This window comes from Etheostoma cragini, chromosome 21 (genome assembly GCF_013103735.1).
Source record: "Etheostoma cragini isolate CJK2018 chromosome 21, CSU_Ecrag_1.0, whole genome shotgun sequence".
Lineage (NCBI taxonomy): Eukaryota > Metazoa > Chordata > Actinopteri > Perciformes > Percidae > Etheostoma > Etheostoma cragini.
The window spans coordinates 17,951,094-17,967,828 of NC_048427.1; the positions used below are offsets into that span (position 1 = coordinate 17,951,094).

The 16,735-nt window shown below is 40.4% G+C and overlaps 1 protein-coding gene across 1 annotated transcript in view; it reads left to right on the forward strand.

Moving 5' to 3' along the window:
- The window catches only part of mtr (5-methyltetrahydrofolate-homocysteine methyltransferase), a 42,583-nt gene that overhangs the window by 2,715 nt on the left and 23,133 nt on the right, over positions 1-16,735 (forward strand). The window contains exons 3-20 of the mRNA XM_034860580.1: positions 1,658-1,747; positions 2,223-2,292; positions 2,410-2,502; positions 3,635-3,741; positions 4,142-4,201; positions 4,469-4,563; positions 5,486-5,586; positions 6,846-6,907; positions 7,544-7,611; positions 7,707-7,786; positions 9,048-9,160; positions 9,313-9,453; positions 10,595-10,780; positions 10,867-11,046; positions 11,571-11,687; positions 12,573-12,713; positions 13,443-13,532; positions 15,221-15,373. Coding sequence (XP_034716471.1) covers positions 1,658-1,747; positions 2,223-2,292; positions 2,410-2,502; positions 3,635-3,741; positions 4,142-4,201; positions 4,469-4,563; positions 5,486-5,586; positions 6,846-6,907; positions 7,544-7,611; positions 7,707-7,786; positions 9,048-9,160; positions 9,313-9,453; positions 10,595-10,780; positions 10,867-11,046; positions 11,571-11,687; positions 12,573-12,713; positions 13,443-13,532; positions 15,221-15,373 — 1,947 coding nt within the window. The remainder of the gene's footprint in view (positions 1-1,657; positions 1,748-2,222; positions 2,293-2,409; positions 2,503-3,634; positions 3,742-4,141; positions 4,202-4,468; positions 4,564-5,485; positions 5,587-6,845; positions 6,908-7,543; positions 7,612-7,706; positions 7,787-9,047; positions 9,161-9,312; positions 9,454-10,594; positions 10,781-10,866; positions 11,047-11,570; positions 11,688-12,572; positions 12,714-13,442; positions 13,533-15,220; positions 15,374-16,735) is intronic.

The following is a 16,735-nucleotide window of genomic DNA, read 5'->3' on the forward strand; positions in this document are numbered from 1 at the left end:
CTACTGTGAAGCATGGGGGTGGTAGCATCATGCTTTGGGGGTGTTTTTCTGCACATGGGACAGGGCAACTGCACAGTATTAAGGAGAGAATGACCGGGGCCATGTATTGCGAGATTTTTGGGAACAACCTCCTTCCCTCAGTTAGAGCATTGAAGATGGGTCGAGGCTGGGTCTTCCAACATGACAATGACCCAAGGCACACAGCCAGGATAACCAAGGAGGGGCTCTGGAAGAAGCAGATCAAGGTTCTGGCTTGGCCTAGCCAGTCTTCAGACCTAAACCCAATAGAGAAACTTTGGAGGGAGCTCAAACTCCGTGTTTCTCAGAGACAGCCCAGAAACCTGACTGATCTAGAGATGCTCTGTGTGGAGGAGTGGGCCAAAATCCCTTCTGCAGTGTGTGCAAACCTGGTTAAATACTACAGGAAACGTTTGACCTCTGGAACTGCAAACAAAGGCTACTGTACCAAATATTAACACTGATTTTCTCAGGTGTTCAAATACTTATTTGTAGCTGCATCATACAGATAAATAGTTAAAAAAATCATACATTGTGATTTCTGGATTTCTTTTTTTTTTCGATTATGTCTCTCACAGTGAACATGCACCTACGATGACAATTTCAGACCCCTCCATGATTTCTAAGTGGGAGAACTAGCAAAATAGCAGGGTGTTCAAATACTTATTTTCCTCACTGTACATACATGTCTGATACTCTTGTAGCCAGGTAGCTTAGCAGCCTGAGCTAATGTCTCCTGTAGTCAGGTAGCTTAACAGTTTGAGCTAATGTCTCCTGTAGTCAGGTAGCTTAACAGTTTGAGCTAATGTCTCCTGTAGTTAGGTGTGTGTTTAGCAGTTGTTTAGCAACACTGGACAGCCTGCGATGCTTTTCTGCATCGCAGGCTGTCCAGTGTTTCTATCATAGAAACAGACTGCGGTCAAGCTCGCCGTCCGTCACTTGCATCTCCGTGGTCAGACCTGCTGCCGCTAAAATTGGAGACAGATCCCGGCAGAGCAGAGTAAAGTCCCGGTGACCAGAGCAGTTGTAGTAACGTCTCTCGTGAAACAATGTCATGATCATTGTAATGAAATGTAATGATGCAATTTGGTACACTTGGATTTTTCCAGGTAAACCAAACCAAAACGAACCAACCAAGGCAAATCGCTCCAACTTTACTAACTCACCAACTGATTCGGACCAAAGCAAACGGTCTACAGGTGGAAAAAACACCTTTAGTGCTGCACAATATACTGTTTTTAAAGTATCGCGATATCAGTTGGTGCAATTACCATATCATGAAAGGCTGCGACATATCGCGATAGACGCTCAAAGACTTGTGTGTCAGTGTTAGTTGAATGAAGTAGGCTAAAATGCTCTCTTAAATGTAATCGTCGTTCTTGTGTGGGATGTGTTCAATGTAATGTTCAATTTGTTCAGTTAAAAAATGTCGGACGTTATTTCCTTTCAGTCGTTTTAATTTTAACAAATTGAATTTTTTGGCAGAATACTGAAATCAGCAGAACTCAGAACACTTAACAATGTCATCTATAATCTCTTATTGCATATTTTCCTCACAATGTGCAGCCCTACTGTCAATGACAGTCAGTGACAATGAGAACAGTCCACGGGGTCTAACCTGTGCTCTCTTGGTTTTTAGGACTACCTCCTGGCTGGTGCTGACATTGTGGAGACCAACACGTTTAGCAGCACCTCTGTCGCCCAGGCGGACTATGGCCTGGAACACATGGTATGATGTCTGACCCTGCTAGACCAATGTGGATAACTCATGCACTTAGCCCTATATCTAAATGCAGCTGTATGCTCTTCACCCAGTTCTGTGACCTTGCTCTTATCTCCACCATAAACTACATCCTCCTGCACTCTGCAGACGTGGCTGACCCACAAACCCTATTGTCCGAATAACCCTCATACCTTTACCAGGGAACATCAAATACATTTATTTGCCCGATTCACAGTACTTTACAGTTGTTGTGGCTCCATTTTCACAAAAACGTGTTTATTTGCAAAGATGATATAGTCACTGTACTAATATTGGCACGTAACACAACTTTTTATTATTGGTTGAAGATCCAATATTGTTATCATATTCTCACCCTTATTATCTGACATTATTGGCAGTTGTGATATCGGCCTTAACCATATTTTAGTTGCAGCTTTTTTCATGCTTTAAAATGAGCCTTGTGTTTTCATTTTTTGTGCAGGCTTATCGTCTCAACAAGGCATCTGCAGAGCTGGCGAGGAAGGCAGCCGACGATGTCACCAAACAAACTGGTCAGCCGAATTTTTAGCATTACAGCAGCAAAGCGTCTGTAGAGAACTCTACAATCCCAGACTCTCGTGGATTTCATTAAGTGTGTAACATCGACTGTAATCTGTGTGTGTTATCAGGTTGTAAGCGTTATGTGGCCGGGGCAGTTGGTCCAACCAATAAGACCCTGTCTGTATCCCCGTCTGTGGAGAGACCTGACTTCAGGAACATCAGTAAGATGATTTTTTTTTTTTTATATCTCTGTGCATGTTTGGATAGTAACTGAATGCTGGAGAGTGTTTAAAGGAATGGGAGAGAAACCGAAATTACACAAAACTAAAGGCCTTCATTATAAGGAGCAACATTTAACTTTGACCCACCAAGTTTGTATTGTCCATGCTGGCTCACTGTCACACCACCATGGCTTAGTGCAGTGTTTCTCAAATGGGGGTACGTGTCCTCCTTGGGGTACTTTGGAGAACTGCAGGTGGTACGTGAAATCTTTTGCAAAATGTTTTTCAGTTACAAGTCTGCTGTACCAGACCATTGTACCTTTTTATATTGACCTTTTTGTTTTGTTTTTAGAGATGCACTGGCGACCTGAATTGGACGATTTTCACGCGATAAGCCATGACCGGCAAGTCAGCCTGACGTATGCCGCTTTTATGTGGTGTCATAGCAGCCGGGAGCAACATGTGTGTTCATGAGCTTCTTTCTTGTGTCTCTTACAAGTATAGTTTATTGGAAAATTGTAATTGGTGCATCTCATCTCTTTCTTTCTACCAAAAATGTGACGTTTTCATCGCTGTCTTTGGACCTATTCTTGCCTTCCTTCCTTCCTCTTTTCCGCTTTCTTCAAAAATATTGTCATTTTTTGAAGTTTGTGGCTTAAAAAAAATGATTTGTCACCTTTTTTTTTTCTACTAAAAATGATTTACGCTGGTCAGGGGGTACTTGGCTTACCACTGGCTTAGTCCGACATTTAAATCGAACTGAACCATTGTTAATGTTATTTGTGCTTTCAGTGTTTCCTCTAGAGATTTTTTCAGTGTCCACAATGCTTTTTTCCAATAAACTGTAGCTGTCATATTTCACGGGACCAGCTTGAGTGCAAATTTCATGTCACAGCTTTCGTTGCTGTTTGTCACTTTGCCTAAGATTGAGTGACAAGTAGCACTCCCCCTGTTGTTACTTGGTTGCCATGACTTTGCAAGTGATGACGTGAACACTGGCTTTAATTACTACGACAAGTCAAAGTGTCTGCCGTGAAAACATTGAATGATGCATTGTAGCAGTGTAATGCACAGTTTATAATTACATTGACTGAAATGTGTTTGTGTGTGTGTGTTTGTGTCCTTTCCCCAGCATTTGATGAGCTCGTAGAATCCTACACAGAGCAGGTCCGAGGTTTATTAGATGGAGGAGCAGACCTCCTTCTGGTTGAAACCATCTTTGATACTGCCAACGCTAAGGTATCTCTCATTTCATTGGTTTCAACTGGTTAACTAAATAATTTGACTTATTTTTGTATGATGACTTCTGTCTTGATTTCTCTTAGGTCTTAATTTATGTATTTTTAGACTTTTTATAGACTATTTACATGCAGCAAAGGGCCGCAGGTACATGTGTATGATATGTATAAGTATTCCTTGTGGGCTGATTTACACAGATTCAACAGGTTACACCTTTAATGGGAACTCTGTTTGAAGTGGCCTGTGATACACATTTTTAATGGACACCTGCCAGCCAATTAGGAAAAGAGAATGGTCTGTGGGCATTATAAATCTAACTTAAAGTGTCCGTTGTGTGACGTGATGTTGTATGTAAGGTAAGGGGATTGATATCTCTTCCTGTGTATGTTTCCCTCTACAGGCTGCCTTGTTTGCCATCGACCTGCTGTTTGAGAAGAGCTACGAAAGGAAACCTATATTTGTATGTTTTTGATATTCTATTTGTAATCTCTTTGCATATTTAGTTAATGTAAAATGCTGAAATTGTGTAAGTGATGGTTTATTCAAATTATATTTTCCTCCATTACATTTTGACAACATGAATTATAAAACATGTATAAATTGAGTTTCTGACCAATTTCAAATAAGGGAAAAAAAACAGTTTTGGTATACTACTGATGATTGTATTCTGTGGGGATTATATTTCCTTAAGTGCTCCGCTTGCCATCTTTTCCCATTCAACGTATAGATCTCAGGGACCATTGTTGACCGGAGTGGACGTACTCTATCTGGTCAGACAGGAGAAGCCTTTGTACTGAGTGTAGCCCACATGAAGCCTCTATGGTGAGCTACTGCACATCACATAACTACGCTTACAATATGAAAAAACTGTGTCAAACTGTGCCGTTCTGACAATATCATAACTCCTTTACGCTACTCCCTTTCTGAAGTGTATTATAGTGCGTTCCTTTTTTACTCGCAGCTAAGAATTTCCGAGGTCAAAATTGGCAACAGGTCCCCTGAACTCGGATTTCCGAGTTGTGAAGTTCAAACAGTTGTGAAATCTGTAGTTACATACAGTTATTACCACTTCTTTATTATTTGTTGTACACACAGTCCTGTCCAACTTCTATCTATGGATTTGTTACGCTGCTTGTAAGCACACAAAAATAGCGTTATGCATTGTTATAAACTGGTGGGGCGGCTGTGGCTCAGTGGTAGAGCGGTTGCCTGCCAATCGGAAGGTTGGTGGTTTGATCCCCGCCCCTGCAGTCATTGTCGAAGTGTCCTTGGGCAAGACACTGAACCCCGAGTTGCCCCCGGTGCTGCGCATCGGAGTGTGAATGTGTGTGAATGTTTATCTGATGAGCAGGTGGCACCTTGTACGGCAGCCCCGGCCACAGTGTATGAATGTGTATGAATGGTGAATGTTTCCTGTAGATGTAAAAGCGCTTTGAGCAGTTGTTAAGACTGGAAAAGCGCTATATAAATACAGCACATTTACATTTAAACTGGTATTGCTGACAATGGCTAACCTGGCTATAGCTAGTCTATATCCACAACGTTCCACCTCCGGAATTGCCCTGGTGCCAGCGAAAATTCCGCTGGATGTCCGTCTTTTAGCCGGATATCCCTCTTTCAGCCAGATATCAGTATGATAAAACTCAGAATTTCTGCCTTTCTTTTGCTATTTTTGGTTAGGTACACAGATAATGTCTTATATTTTCCAGTTTCTCACTGGTTTTGTCCCCTCTCTATGTTGCAGCATTGGTCTGAACTGTGCCTTGGGGGCGACAGAGATGAGGCCGTTTATTGAGGCCATAGGAAAAAGCACCACAGCTTTCATCATCTGTTATCCCAATGCAGGTAACCCTCAATCAGTGTAACCAATTACATTTATCTTCAACACAGTGCAGGTCAGTGCATTTACAATAAAGAGTTAAGGCCTAAATCCAAATTTTGTACCCAGATACACAGTTGTAAAGGTTTGGGCTCCTCTACTTAAATAGTTAATTAGAATGACTAATTTCAGAGAGTGCCAGACCCTATACCTTTACTTTTCAGACTTTAATTATTGTCATGTTTTGGAAAGGGCTTTCAAATTTTTAATTACTTGGTAATTAAAATGATGCTTTTTTGTTACTGATTAAATTAAACAAATATTTGGGACAATTTTTAAATTTTTATTTTTTGAAAACTTACAAAACATACAACTCGCAACACATCCGACAAAATATTACATTTTATTTTTTTATTTAAAGCTCTAGTGCGTACTTTCTGTCTCACCCATGAGTTATTCTAAGTAATGACAGCAAAACTGTCGGCGAGTCCGCATGCCACAAGCCTTCCGTGATCACGCTCCCCCCACCGCTCCTCCAATTGCAGTTGCTAGTAGCCAAGGAGGACACAGAGGAGTGAAAAAATATAATAATAATATATAATATAAAAAAGTTACACACAACGGCTTTAATTCAAGTGCTCACAAAGAAAAACAAAAAGTAAAAAGTTAAAGCTTTTTAAGAAATCATTTTTTATGAATTTTTCAAAAATAAAATTGAGTTGAAAGACAAAAGAGGGATATTGAATTATATAATCTTTTGGTCAAGTAATTAGATACACTGTGGACGTCTATAATAATTCCATTGGCACACTCTACAGTAGACCTCATACAAATGTACTCTGAACTTGATACAGTACACAATCCTCTCCAAATCAGTGGCATTGTTTACTTAATATTTCTATATAATACAAATTCAGACTTAGAAATACAAATGAATATGGTACTTGTAACAATTGCCACCCTTTGTGACATTTACATATTGTGGGACAGATTATTAGAAACAGCAATCCAACAATTAACCACCAGCAAGACATACTACAGTCACAAAAGTGACCAGAGTTTCATACACACTGGATTTATTATATTATATTTATATACTATATATAAAGTTAGTTTTGGATTAGTCAGTGCATGATGTTAACACGCTGTAAATGATTCTGCTGTTCTTTTAAACAGCTGGGGCACACGCTGACCTGTGGCCTTATTTATGTTGCATCATGTGTCAGACCACCCAGGATGATGTAATGATTACATGAGCTCTGTTTCTTATCTTCTTTCTTTTTAGGTCTTCCAAACACATTCGGAGGGTATGACGAAACCCCACAAGTAACAGCCTTCAATTTAAAGGTTCTACTCTATTCCAGTTATTTATTTAGATTTTTTTAAATTGATGTTTGATGAACAGTTGAATCGGTTATAGCGTCAGGAACAATGCCTGTGTAATACTCCTATAACACTAAACATCCATTTCACAAAAATCACTGTCAAATATACATCTAAGCACATGTTCTCAGGTTAGTGCGTAGTTTCTGCCGTACCCATGAGGAATTCTAAATAATGACAAAAAACACCTGATACAAGCCTTCTGTGATCGCGCAATGCCCCCATCCCTCCTCTACTGTAGCGGTTGGTAGTTTCCAAGGAGGACACGGATTTAAAAAAAACCAAGATGGACTCTTCAGAAGAGGTCATAATCTTTGCTCGAGTTTCTGTGTGCGAAAGTCACCGGATGCCACAATCTTTTGAACAAGGTCATACTGAGAGATACAGAGAGAGTTGTGTGGAGCTGAGTCTTAATTAGCTTTGAAGCAACTCATTTGGCAATGTCTTGAATGTAACAGACGTTAATTTATCTCAAAAAGTTACACACTAAAAAATAAAAGTTGAATTCAAATTGAAAAATAGAATAATGTGTGCCAAGGAAGTCAAGCTGTTCCTGGCTGCCTTATTGCTGCAGCTAATATTTGGTTATATCTTCTGCAGGAGTTTGCTATGGATGGACTAGTGAATATTGTGGGAGGCTGTTGCGGCACCACTCCCGGACACATCAGGTCACTCTCCTTTTTTTTCTGACAAGAAAATGTTTTGCATTTCAGCCGATTGTGAACATTTTAAATATTTTCCCTCTCATCTACTCCTCATACAGGGCCATATCTGAAGCAGTCAAACACTGTCAGCCCAGAGTTCCTGAAGCTGATATTTATCAAGACTATATGCTGCTGTCAGGTATCTAAACCTTCCGTTATTATCTGAAGTCTGCTGTCAAACTTCTCTAATATTTGTGAATAAAATTAATATTCCTTATTCATTTCCAGAGGGGAAATTCAGTTTTTTCACTCTGTTGTTAGAACACAGGCCTGAAAAACACACATGCTCAGGTCCTTTATATGCACGAATGGAGAGAGTGAAGGGGCTACCAGTGCACACTCCGTACAGGGACTTGAACCACAATCCTGCTTGTTTGGGTTAACGGTTTATAAAAACTAATGAATTGAAGATGTTGGTCAGATGACTTGAAATACAGTAAATTCTCAAATAGTGATTTTTTTTATTTACCTGAACTACAGAGAAAACCAGGCCCTTTATTAGAAGGATTGATGCAAACTTTACAGTTAACGCAACTTCCATGTTTACCTCTTCCGTGATTAATTTGATATAGTATAATCGAGTTTGACCAAAACTTCCCGTGACAAAAAAATAATAATCAGTGATTACAGTCAAAGTTATCCTAGTTCAGGAAATTCCACGCTCTTCAATTTTGTTCCTTCCGGTGTTCATTAACATCCTTTATTTGTGCATGCACAATTTGAACACTGGCTATCGATTGAGAATTTTCAGTACACGCTGGTTGTGGCTCAGGAGATAGAGTGGTCATCTACCAATCAGAAGGTTGGCGGTTCAATACCTGTCCTCCTTGGTCTAAATGTCAAACAGTTCATGTCAAAAAACTGTTTTATCCTTGTGCCGAGGCTCCATGGGGAGCTTTCACCGTAGCCTACGTAAGTGTCCTGGTGTATATTCTTGTGCGCTGATGTGTGCATTGAGCCGGCATGTGTGTGTGGGGGGCGAGTGTGGTAGAGGGATAAGTGTGAGAGAGTGGCGGCGATTAGCCAAGTGACGCGCGTTGCCGCAATGTTTAGTTACATTTTTCGAGAGGTGCACGTCAGGCTACGGCGTAGGATCCGGCGTAGATGCAGAGCGCTCTGCGGGTATACGTTGTGGATTTCATGCAGAAGAGAAAAATGGCCTTAGGCAAGACTTTTAATCTAAACCTAAACTAAATACGGCGCCAATTATCCAGGCATTAGAACATGGTAACGTTTGTTTCTTTTCCTAAAAGCACTTTCTATTTATCATTATTATGTTGTTAATTTCATACTTGATGCTTGATGTTCTTTATATTGACCTTTCTATATCGAAAAAAAAAAAAAAAACTACTACATAAAAAGTATGGTAAGTGTGATATAAATGGCTTTCTATTTTCCAGGTTTAGAGCCATTCAGGATTGGCCCTTACACCAACTTTGTTAACATTGGCGAACGCTGCAATGTGGCTGGGTCACGCAAGTTTGCCAAATTGATCATGGCAGGAAACTATGAGGTGAGACAGATTTTGAGTTAAACTGTTAATATTGCTGATATTATTTAATTTATAATTTTTTAGAAATGACGGTCAAATCCTGAGCATAGATTCTAGAAATTCTAGCATGATTAACTCTTCATTTACTTTTTGCTCGTCTGTTTGTTGTCCAGGAGGCTCTAAGCATTGCTAAGGCCCAGGTGGAGATGGGAGCCCAGGTCCTGGATATAAACATGGATGAGGGGATGCTTGAGGGGCCAGCAGCTATGACCCGATTTTGTAACTTAATTTCTTCTGAGCCAGACATTGCACGGGTAGGAGATTTAAAGGCAGAGTAAAGGAACACAATTGATAAATAACAATTTTTTCCCCATGTTACTTTACTTTGGGTATATTGCAAATAAATACAGTATATTGCAGAAATGGATGCCCAATCTCTCACGTTGCTAAAACACTTTACCCTCAGAGACCTAAGGTCATTTTTACAATTCTTTGTCCATCTGGTTTTAATTTCTAAAAAAGACAAATAAATAAATAAAACAAACTTTATACACTTTGCTCTTGCCCAGATGCTCGTATAATGCATTATGTGTGACGAAACTGCCATCACGTCCGTAAACAAACTTGCAATGCATCATGGGAGATCTACAGAAGACTCGGAGCACAATGATAGCGGCAGAAATGAGCAAAAACGTGATAAATTATGGCCATCAAGTGGGTAAATCTTGGATGTAACAGTTTTGGTTTAATACTCAACAACTCCAAAAAAGACACAAGTTCCAGGCTGGAAAGAAAATCACCTGTAAAGGCTAGAAAGACCCCGAAGAGACCTCCGTGACCGCTAGCTCTTTTGCTTTTAGCCGTCTTTTATGGTTATTAAATGATTGAAATATGAATCAGAGGTACCGTTTTTGATTGTATACAACACCTTTGGCTGAAGATGGTTAACGTAGCTTAAACACTGAAACAAACGAAAGGGAATCATTTCCAAAATTCTTTTACTGAACAAATTCAACATTGAATTGAACATAAAAGGCACTACTAAAAACTACTGATGTAGTTACTACTGCACTACTGATATGTCTTTCGCAAAAGGTTGCAGCCTTTTGCAATATGTTTACAGCGCCAGTGAATACCGGGATGACGGTGAAAAAATTATATATTGTACTGCCCTACTCAGCTGTACATGTTTTTAGTGCTAACTAATACCTTTTTCTAGATTGGCTGCCTTTGAGAAGCAGAAATTCCCCCAGAAGCAAACTTTTCCTTTTGAGGTTGTGAAACCGGTTGCTGTGACTTGGCCGTGTGGAAGCCTGCTTTTAAAAGCACAATCATTGTTTGGGGCTAGCCAGTGAATATGAACTTGTTTCTTTTTGTTTTCCCTCATATTTTCTCCTGAGTTAATCTGCTCAGTAATTCAAGAAAAGGCATTGCACCGTTCCTTCTCCTGCCCAGGTTCCACTGTGCATCGACTCCTCGAACTTCTCAGTGATTGAGGCTGGGTTGAAATGCTGTCAGGGGAAGTGTATAGTCAACAGTATCAGCCTGAAGGAAGGAGAGGAGGAGTTCCTGCACAGGGCTGCCACTGTGAAGCGCTACGGAGCTGCTGTGGTGGTCATGGCCTTTGATGAGGAGGGTCAGGTGAGGCGGCGCACACACACATACACACACACACACTCACACACACGCACACACACCCCTTCACAAAAGTCTGCTGTCCTCTCTAGGCGACAGATACAGAACGCAAAGTGGAGATCTGCACTCGAGCCTACAAGCTGCTAGTTGGCAAAGTGGGATTTGACCCCAACGACATCATCTTTGACCCCAACATCCTCACCATCGGTACCGGCATGGAGGAACACAATGACTACGCCATCTACTTCATCAGAGCCACCAAACTCATCAAGGTAACGCACCTGTCAGTCCGAGGAAGAATGAACGCAAATTCAGCCAATCCTTTAAAGCTTGATTTATGGTTCGACGGAGGCTCCGCGCAAAATGATCTCTTTAGGGGAATAGCAGGGCCGGCTTGTGTGAGTGTGTGGTAGAGCTGGTGAGAGAGTGATGGGAATTAGCGACTGTAGAGAAACGTGTCTCCCCTGTGCTTTCTGACCACAGTGGGAAAGCTGTAGCAGGACAAGCTAACTCTCTCCTTGAGTTCATGTTTATGGAATAGGAGAACCAGGAAATTAGTTGGGGGAAATGCAACGTTACCAGCCCACGGCGAAGCAACATGCGTCAGCGCGACGTGTAGTAAAATTTTTGAGAGGTACACTTGTGGCTATGGCTTGAAAGCCGCTTCAAGTGTGCTTCTGGGACGCGCCATTGTGCAGCTGGTGGATTGTCAAACATTGACTGGAACGCAGCTCAGACGCGCCCGGTAGAAATTTGGGGTTACGCTATGTGATTGTGTGTTTGTATGTGTGTGTAGGAGACATTACCAGGAGCCAGGGTGAGCGGAGGTCTGTCCAACCTGTCCTTCTCCTTCAGAGGGATGGAGGCCATCAGAGAAGCTATGCATGGAGCATTTCTCTACCACGCTATCAAGGTAAACACTGACACACACTATTTATACGCAGACCTTACTTTCAATGGAGTTCAAGGTAGAGTTCATAGTGAGTAATCATAACAAAGTTTTACGGAAGAGCGAATACGACAAATATTACATAAATATACAATATGGCATAAGTCTAAGCTGCAGAATTCTCAGTTGTGCTGAGAAAACTAAAACTATCTCCATGGCTACATACCGTACGAGGGTTAAGCGTGAAAAGTTTTTCTGAATTTGGTAAACTGAACCTTAAATGGTTGTTTTTTTTTTATAGGGGATTGGGCTCTAACTCAGGAAGTTCCTCTTGCTATTCAGCATAGGAGGAGGAAGATGAAGAGGCCAGTTATAAGGCCCATTTGTTAAAATAATATAGAATAATAAGAATATATAGTAGTGCATCAACATAAAATGTTGATATAGTTGATTGTGAAATATAACCATGATCTTGACTTTGAACTAAATGCAACACTGCAGCCAATGGTTTCCTTTTTTCTCTCCATACACACAAAGTGCCTGCTTCATGGCTGGTGATAATTTCGCATATTAGAAATAATCTCTGGTTTTAAGTTAAGGCTTCCATAGCTGTCTGCGTTAGGTGACTGTTGCTGTCAAAAAGTATTTGATTGGCTAAATATTGTTTAATGACTATGTAGCCACCAAGTTCTGTAAAAGATTAATTGTAAAACGTTCTGTTAAACATTTGTGCATCTGAGGTCTTGAGTCTTGTTGCCCAGGGCACATGAAATTGTTAATCTGGCCCTGACTTTATTTGTTTAATCTATGTTGCTATTTTGGTATCTTTTTTTTTGTATGCATGACACAATATTAAAATGATTCATTCATTCATTCATGTTGCCCCCCCTGTCCTCTGTCCTGTCTCAGGATGGTATGGATATGGGGATAGTGAACGCTGGGAACCTGCCGGTCTATGACGACATAGATAAAGAGCTGCTGTTACTGTGTGAAAATCTCATCTGGAACAGAGACGCGGAGGCCACTGAGAAACTACTGGCCTACGCACAGGTATACACACACACATACATACATGCATACATACAAAGAAAACATCATGCTGATGTTGCTCTAGTTTGGTTAAAGCGCCAATATTATTCTATTTTTCAGGTTCATAATTGTATTTTGCGGTTTTACCAGATTAGGTTTACATGGTTTCATTATAAAAAAACACCCTATTCTTTTCACCCTAATGTCTGTTTTAGCTACAGAGTGAGACATCTCACTTGTTTTAGCTACAGAGTGAGACTTAACTATCTTTGTTGGGCGCTGCACATGCTCAGTAGCTAGGTACGATCGCATCAGCTAGATAACTCTTTCTCCAGCTTTGGTCAGTCCAAGACAAGATCAGCTGGGGGACTTCTTCTAGATGACGGCCAGTTGTTAAATACCTGCAGAACAGGGACAGAAAGTAGTTCTTTTGGAGATTATGGTCAACTAGTGGCTGTTGTAGCAGTGTTTTGCCATTGAGAACGAGCTAGCATGCTACGGTTAGCTAACTTGTCTTGGCTAGTGACGTAGAAAGCCATGCAGATGTTGAACAGCTCACCCGGAGACTGAAGACAGAGGACATTCAGAAACTGTATCTCACTCAAAACAGCATGGATAGTTTTTTTCCCAAGATTGTATGCGTGTGGAGGCACCAGAGAAACAAAATAACTCCCCAAATCCCAGAAAAATTGATTATTTTCCTAATATGGGCACTTTAACAGATGTTGACATCACTACTCTTGTTCACAGAATAATGTGAAAGGAGCGAAGAAAGTGGTTCAGACGGACGAATGGAGAGAAGGAAACGTGGAGGAAAGGTTGGAGTACGCTCTCATTAAGGTAAAAGAGGCCAGTTGTCTGTCACGTCTAACTTCCTATGCACCAGCTCTAAATGTGGATGTTAGTGTAGGGCTGCTTGATAATGGAAAAAATAATAATCCCGATTGTTTTGGTCAATATTGAAATCATGCTTATTCAATACGATTACTCATTAACCTTTGGATATAATGGAAAGTGTCCAGAGTATAATCTTTGAGTGTTCTTTATCTCACAGACAGTGTCTTTGGATCAGAATAAAACCTGTTTTACTTCTGTGCCTGTTCAGCTTTACAGATATTACACATGACGTTACACAGCTAATGAACAATTCCAGATACATAACACAATGTGCATCTCAAGTCCAATTTCACTCACTATGACCACTACTGCTGTCATTACTAAATGTGCCAACATATGGACAGTAACCCTCAGTGGGCTCATTTGCTAGCTACCTAAGGAAAAATCCAGCACATAGACAGCACCTTAGAATAGCGTTATGTAAAACCAGTGAGTTAACGTCCCTGCTAATTTTACATACAGTTTAACAACTAAATTAAATGCTGAGGGAGCATTATAATGTTTTTACATGTTGGTTTTTAGGGGAATACAGCAGGTTGGGGAAATACAACGGGGGGCAGAGGCAGAGTTAGCCAACGTTAACTTTTCCCAGACAACGGAGTTGGTTTTGCCTTTTTTGCTCACCAATCGCTGCTGTGGCTGCCCTCCCTCTGCCATCTGTACTCAGGCTGAGTTTTTAAATTCCAGCGGATGATAAGCACACAACTTGCCTCCCTGACTGTATACTGTAGGCCGAGAGAGTTTATGGCTTCGAGAGGGGCGGGTGTCATTCGGAACACAAGACAAAATAGGAGTGTTCTTGGAAAACAGAACGTGGCAAAATAATCGTTATTTCTTCATTATACTAGTTTGGTGATTGTTGGGAGCCAAAATTGAAATCGAAGTTCAATTAATTGCACAGCCCTGGTGTGGACAAATGAAGAATTGATGTACTCTGAATTAGGGCAGCACGATATTAGAAAAATATCTAATTGTGATTATTTTGACTGATATTGCAATATGACTCACGACGTTGGAGGGAATGATTGTTTTGTATGAATATTATCATTTTCAATGTAAAATATATTTGATAAAAATGTATTGAAAAGTGATTTTATTTTTTATTTATTGTTTTTTGCCAGGATCTGTACCAAACAAAGATTTTTTTTCTTCAGTCTCTAGGATAGGATTTGTATACCGGGACATCGCTGCAGCACCACAATAGCTAATTCAGAATGGTTTGACACATATTTTGCCTTTAATAAATATTGTGCCACCATGCGATTTGGATATTGCACTAGTCCATTTTTTTTCAAATTGATTTTTTTTTTAACCCTATTTCCTTTTTAAAGTAAACACTGACTGAGACCAGTTCTATGCATCTATTTATTTTTATCTTTTAATGTAAAAAAATCAAACAAAATTTGCTCTATTTGTGTTGTGTACTGTATGTAACAACTTTTATTAATTTCTTTAAACAACCCTCTAAACATCCTCAACACACACACACACACACACACACACACACACACACACACACACACACACACACACACACACACACACACACACACACACACACACACAGACCGACACGTTTTAATACCTTCTCTTTTCTTCTGTAATGCCCCGTCCTGTGTTGTTGCTGTCAGGGAATAGAGAAGTATGTGGTGGAGGATGTGGAGGAGTGTCAGGCTCTGGTTGACCGCTACACTCGGCCCCTTCACATCATCGAGGGCCCCCTGATGAACGGCATGAAGGTGGTGGGGGATCTCTTTGGGGCTGGGAAGATGTTCCTTCCACAGGTAGGATGACAACTGATCTTGTCATTTTTTTTCTCATGTTCAGCCGTGCAGAGTGTCACTGCACACACTAACCAGGATTGTGATTCGTTACTCTGTTACAGAAGTAGCTTTTTGTCATTTAGGCACAGTCAATGTTTCCTAATAGCTTTAATCAGACATTAAAGGACTGAACAGGCCTATATTTTATGTGTGATATTTGGCATCTTTTGTTTCTGCTGGAGAACAGAGGGGAGTTAAAGGTGCACTAAGAAGTCCTGCAGGGTTTCAGAGTGATTGTAGCTTTGTCTTTGATCCGCTAGCTGCCTTCCCCCTGAATACACTGTGAAAAAGCCTGGTCAAAACAAGCACTAGAGACACAGCCTGTGCACCTAAATACGAAAAAAACACTCCAGCCAATCACCGACAAGATGGTTGGGGAAGGTGGTGGGGGGTTAGTAACATTTAGTCAGTTAGTCTTGACAGTTACGGAAACATGGGTGGAGGGGCGAGCTTGCTCATGGAACGTCAACAAAAGTGACCATGCAGGAACTCATAGTGACCCGTCAATAAATGGTTATATTGTTGGTAAAGACTAAATGAATGACCATCGTGAGTATAAGGGATGCCCACCCTTTTTTCTCACAGTGAAACCCTGAAAACATTTTCTCATTGATTGCAATATTTTATTCAACGGAAACTTCAGTCAACATTGATAATGTTAGGCATTGCCCAACGATTACACTTGCATTGACAGCCCTTTAGTGCTTCTCATGAGCATAGGAACCCCTGCTTAAAGCCCATGTTGAAGGTTTAATTTTCCAACAAATTTGTGCTTATTGATCGTTGGTAATGAACTGTTATCCACTGTGTATGAGGTTGTTGGGTATCACAAAACAGAAAATAACATGAAAAAGTAGAGAGGTGGGACTGGCAAGTTAGCCCATAGCTAGCATGATGCCTTCTATTTGTTCTTCTCTCCCCAACATGACGTCCTCACTGAATTGCGTTGAAAAAGCCTGCTAACACCAAAAACAGGCCTTTAACACTATTTGGAGATATTTTTAAACATGAAATACATATCTTGAGTACTGTATGTACTCATTAATCAGTAGTGGTGGTTAACCTGCAACTTGGGCTTTAAGTTGACTAAAAAGAGGATTAAAAGAAATTCATCTTTTTGAAATTGAAATTAACAACTTAATTAAATAATTAGGAAAAATCCAACCTTTAAGGACACTAATTTTCTTTATGAACAACCAATGTATAGTAAATAAATAAATGTTCTTCCTTAAAATACAGGGGGCATACGTACAGTTGTGGTCAAAAGTGTACATACACTTGTAGAAAATCACAATGTTATGGCTGTCTTGAGTCTTCAATAAG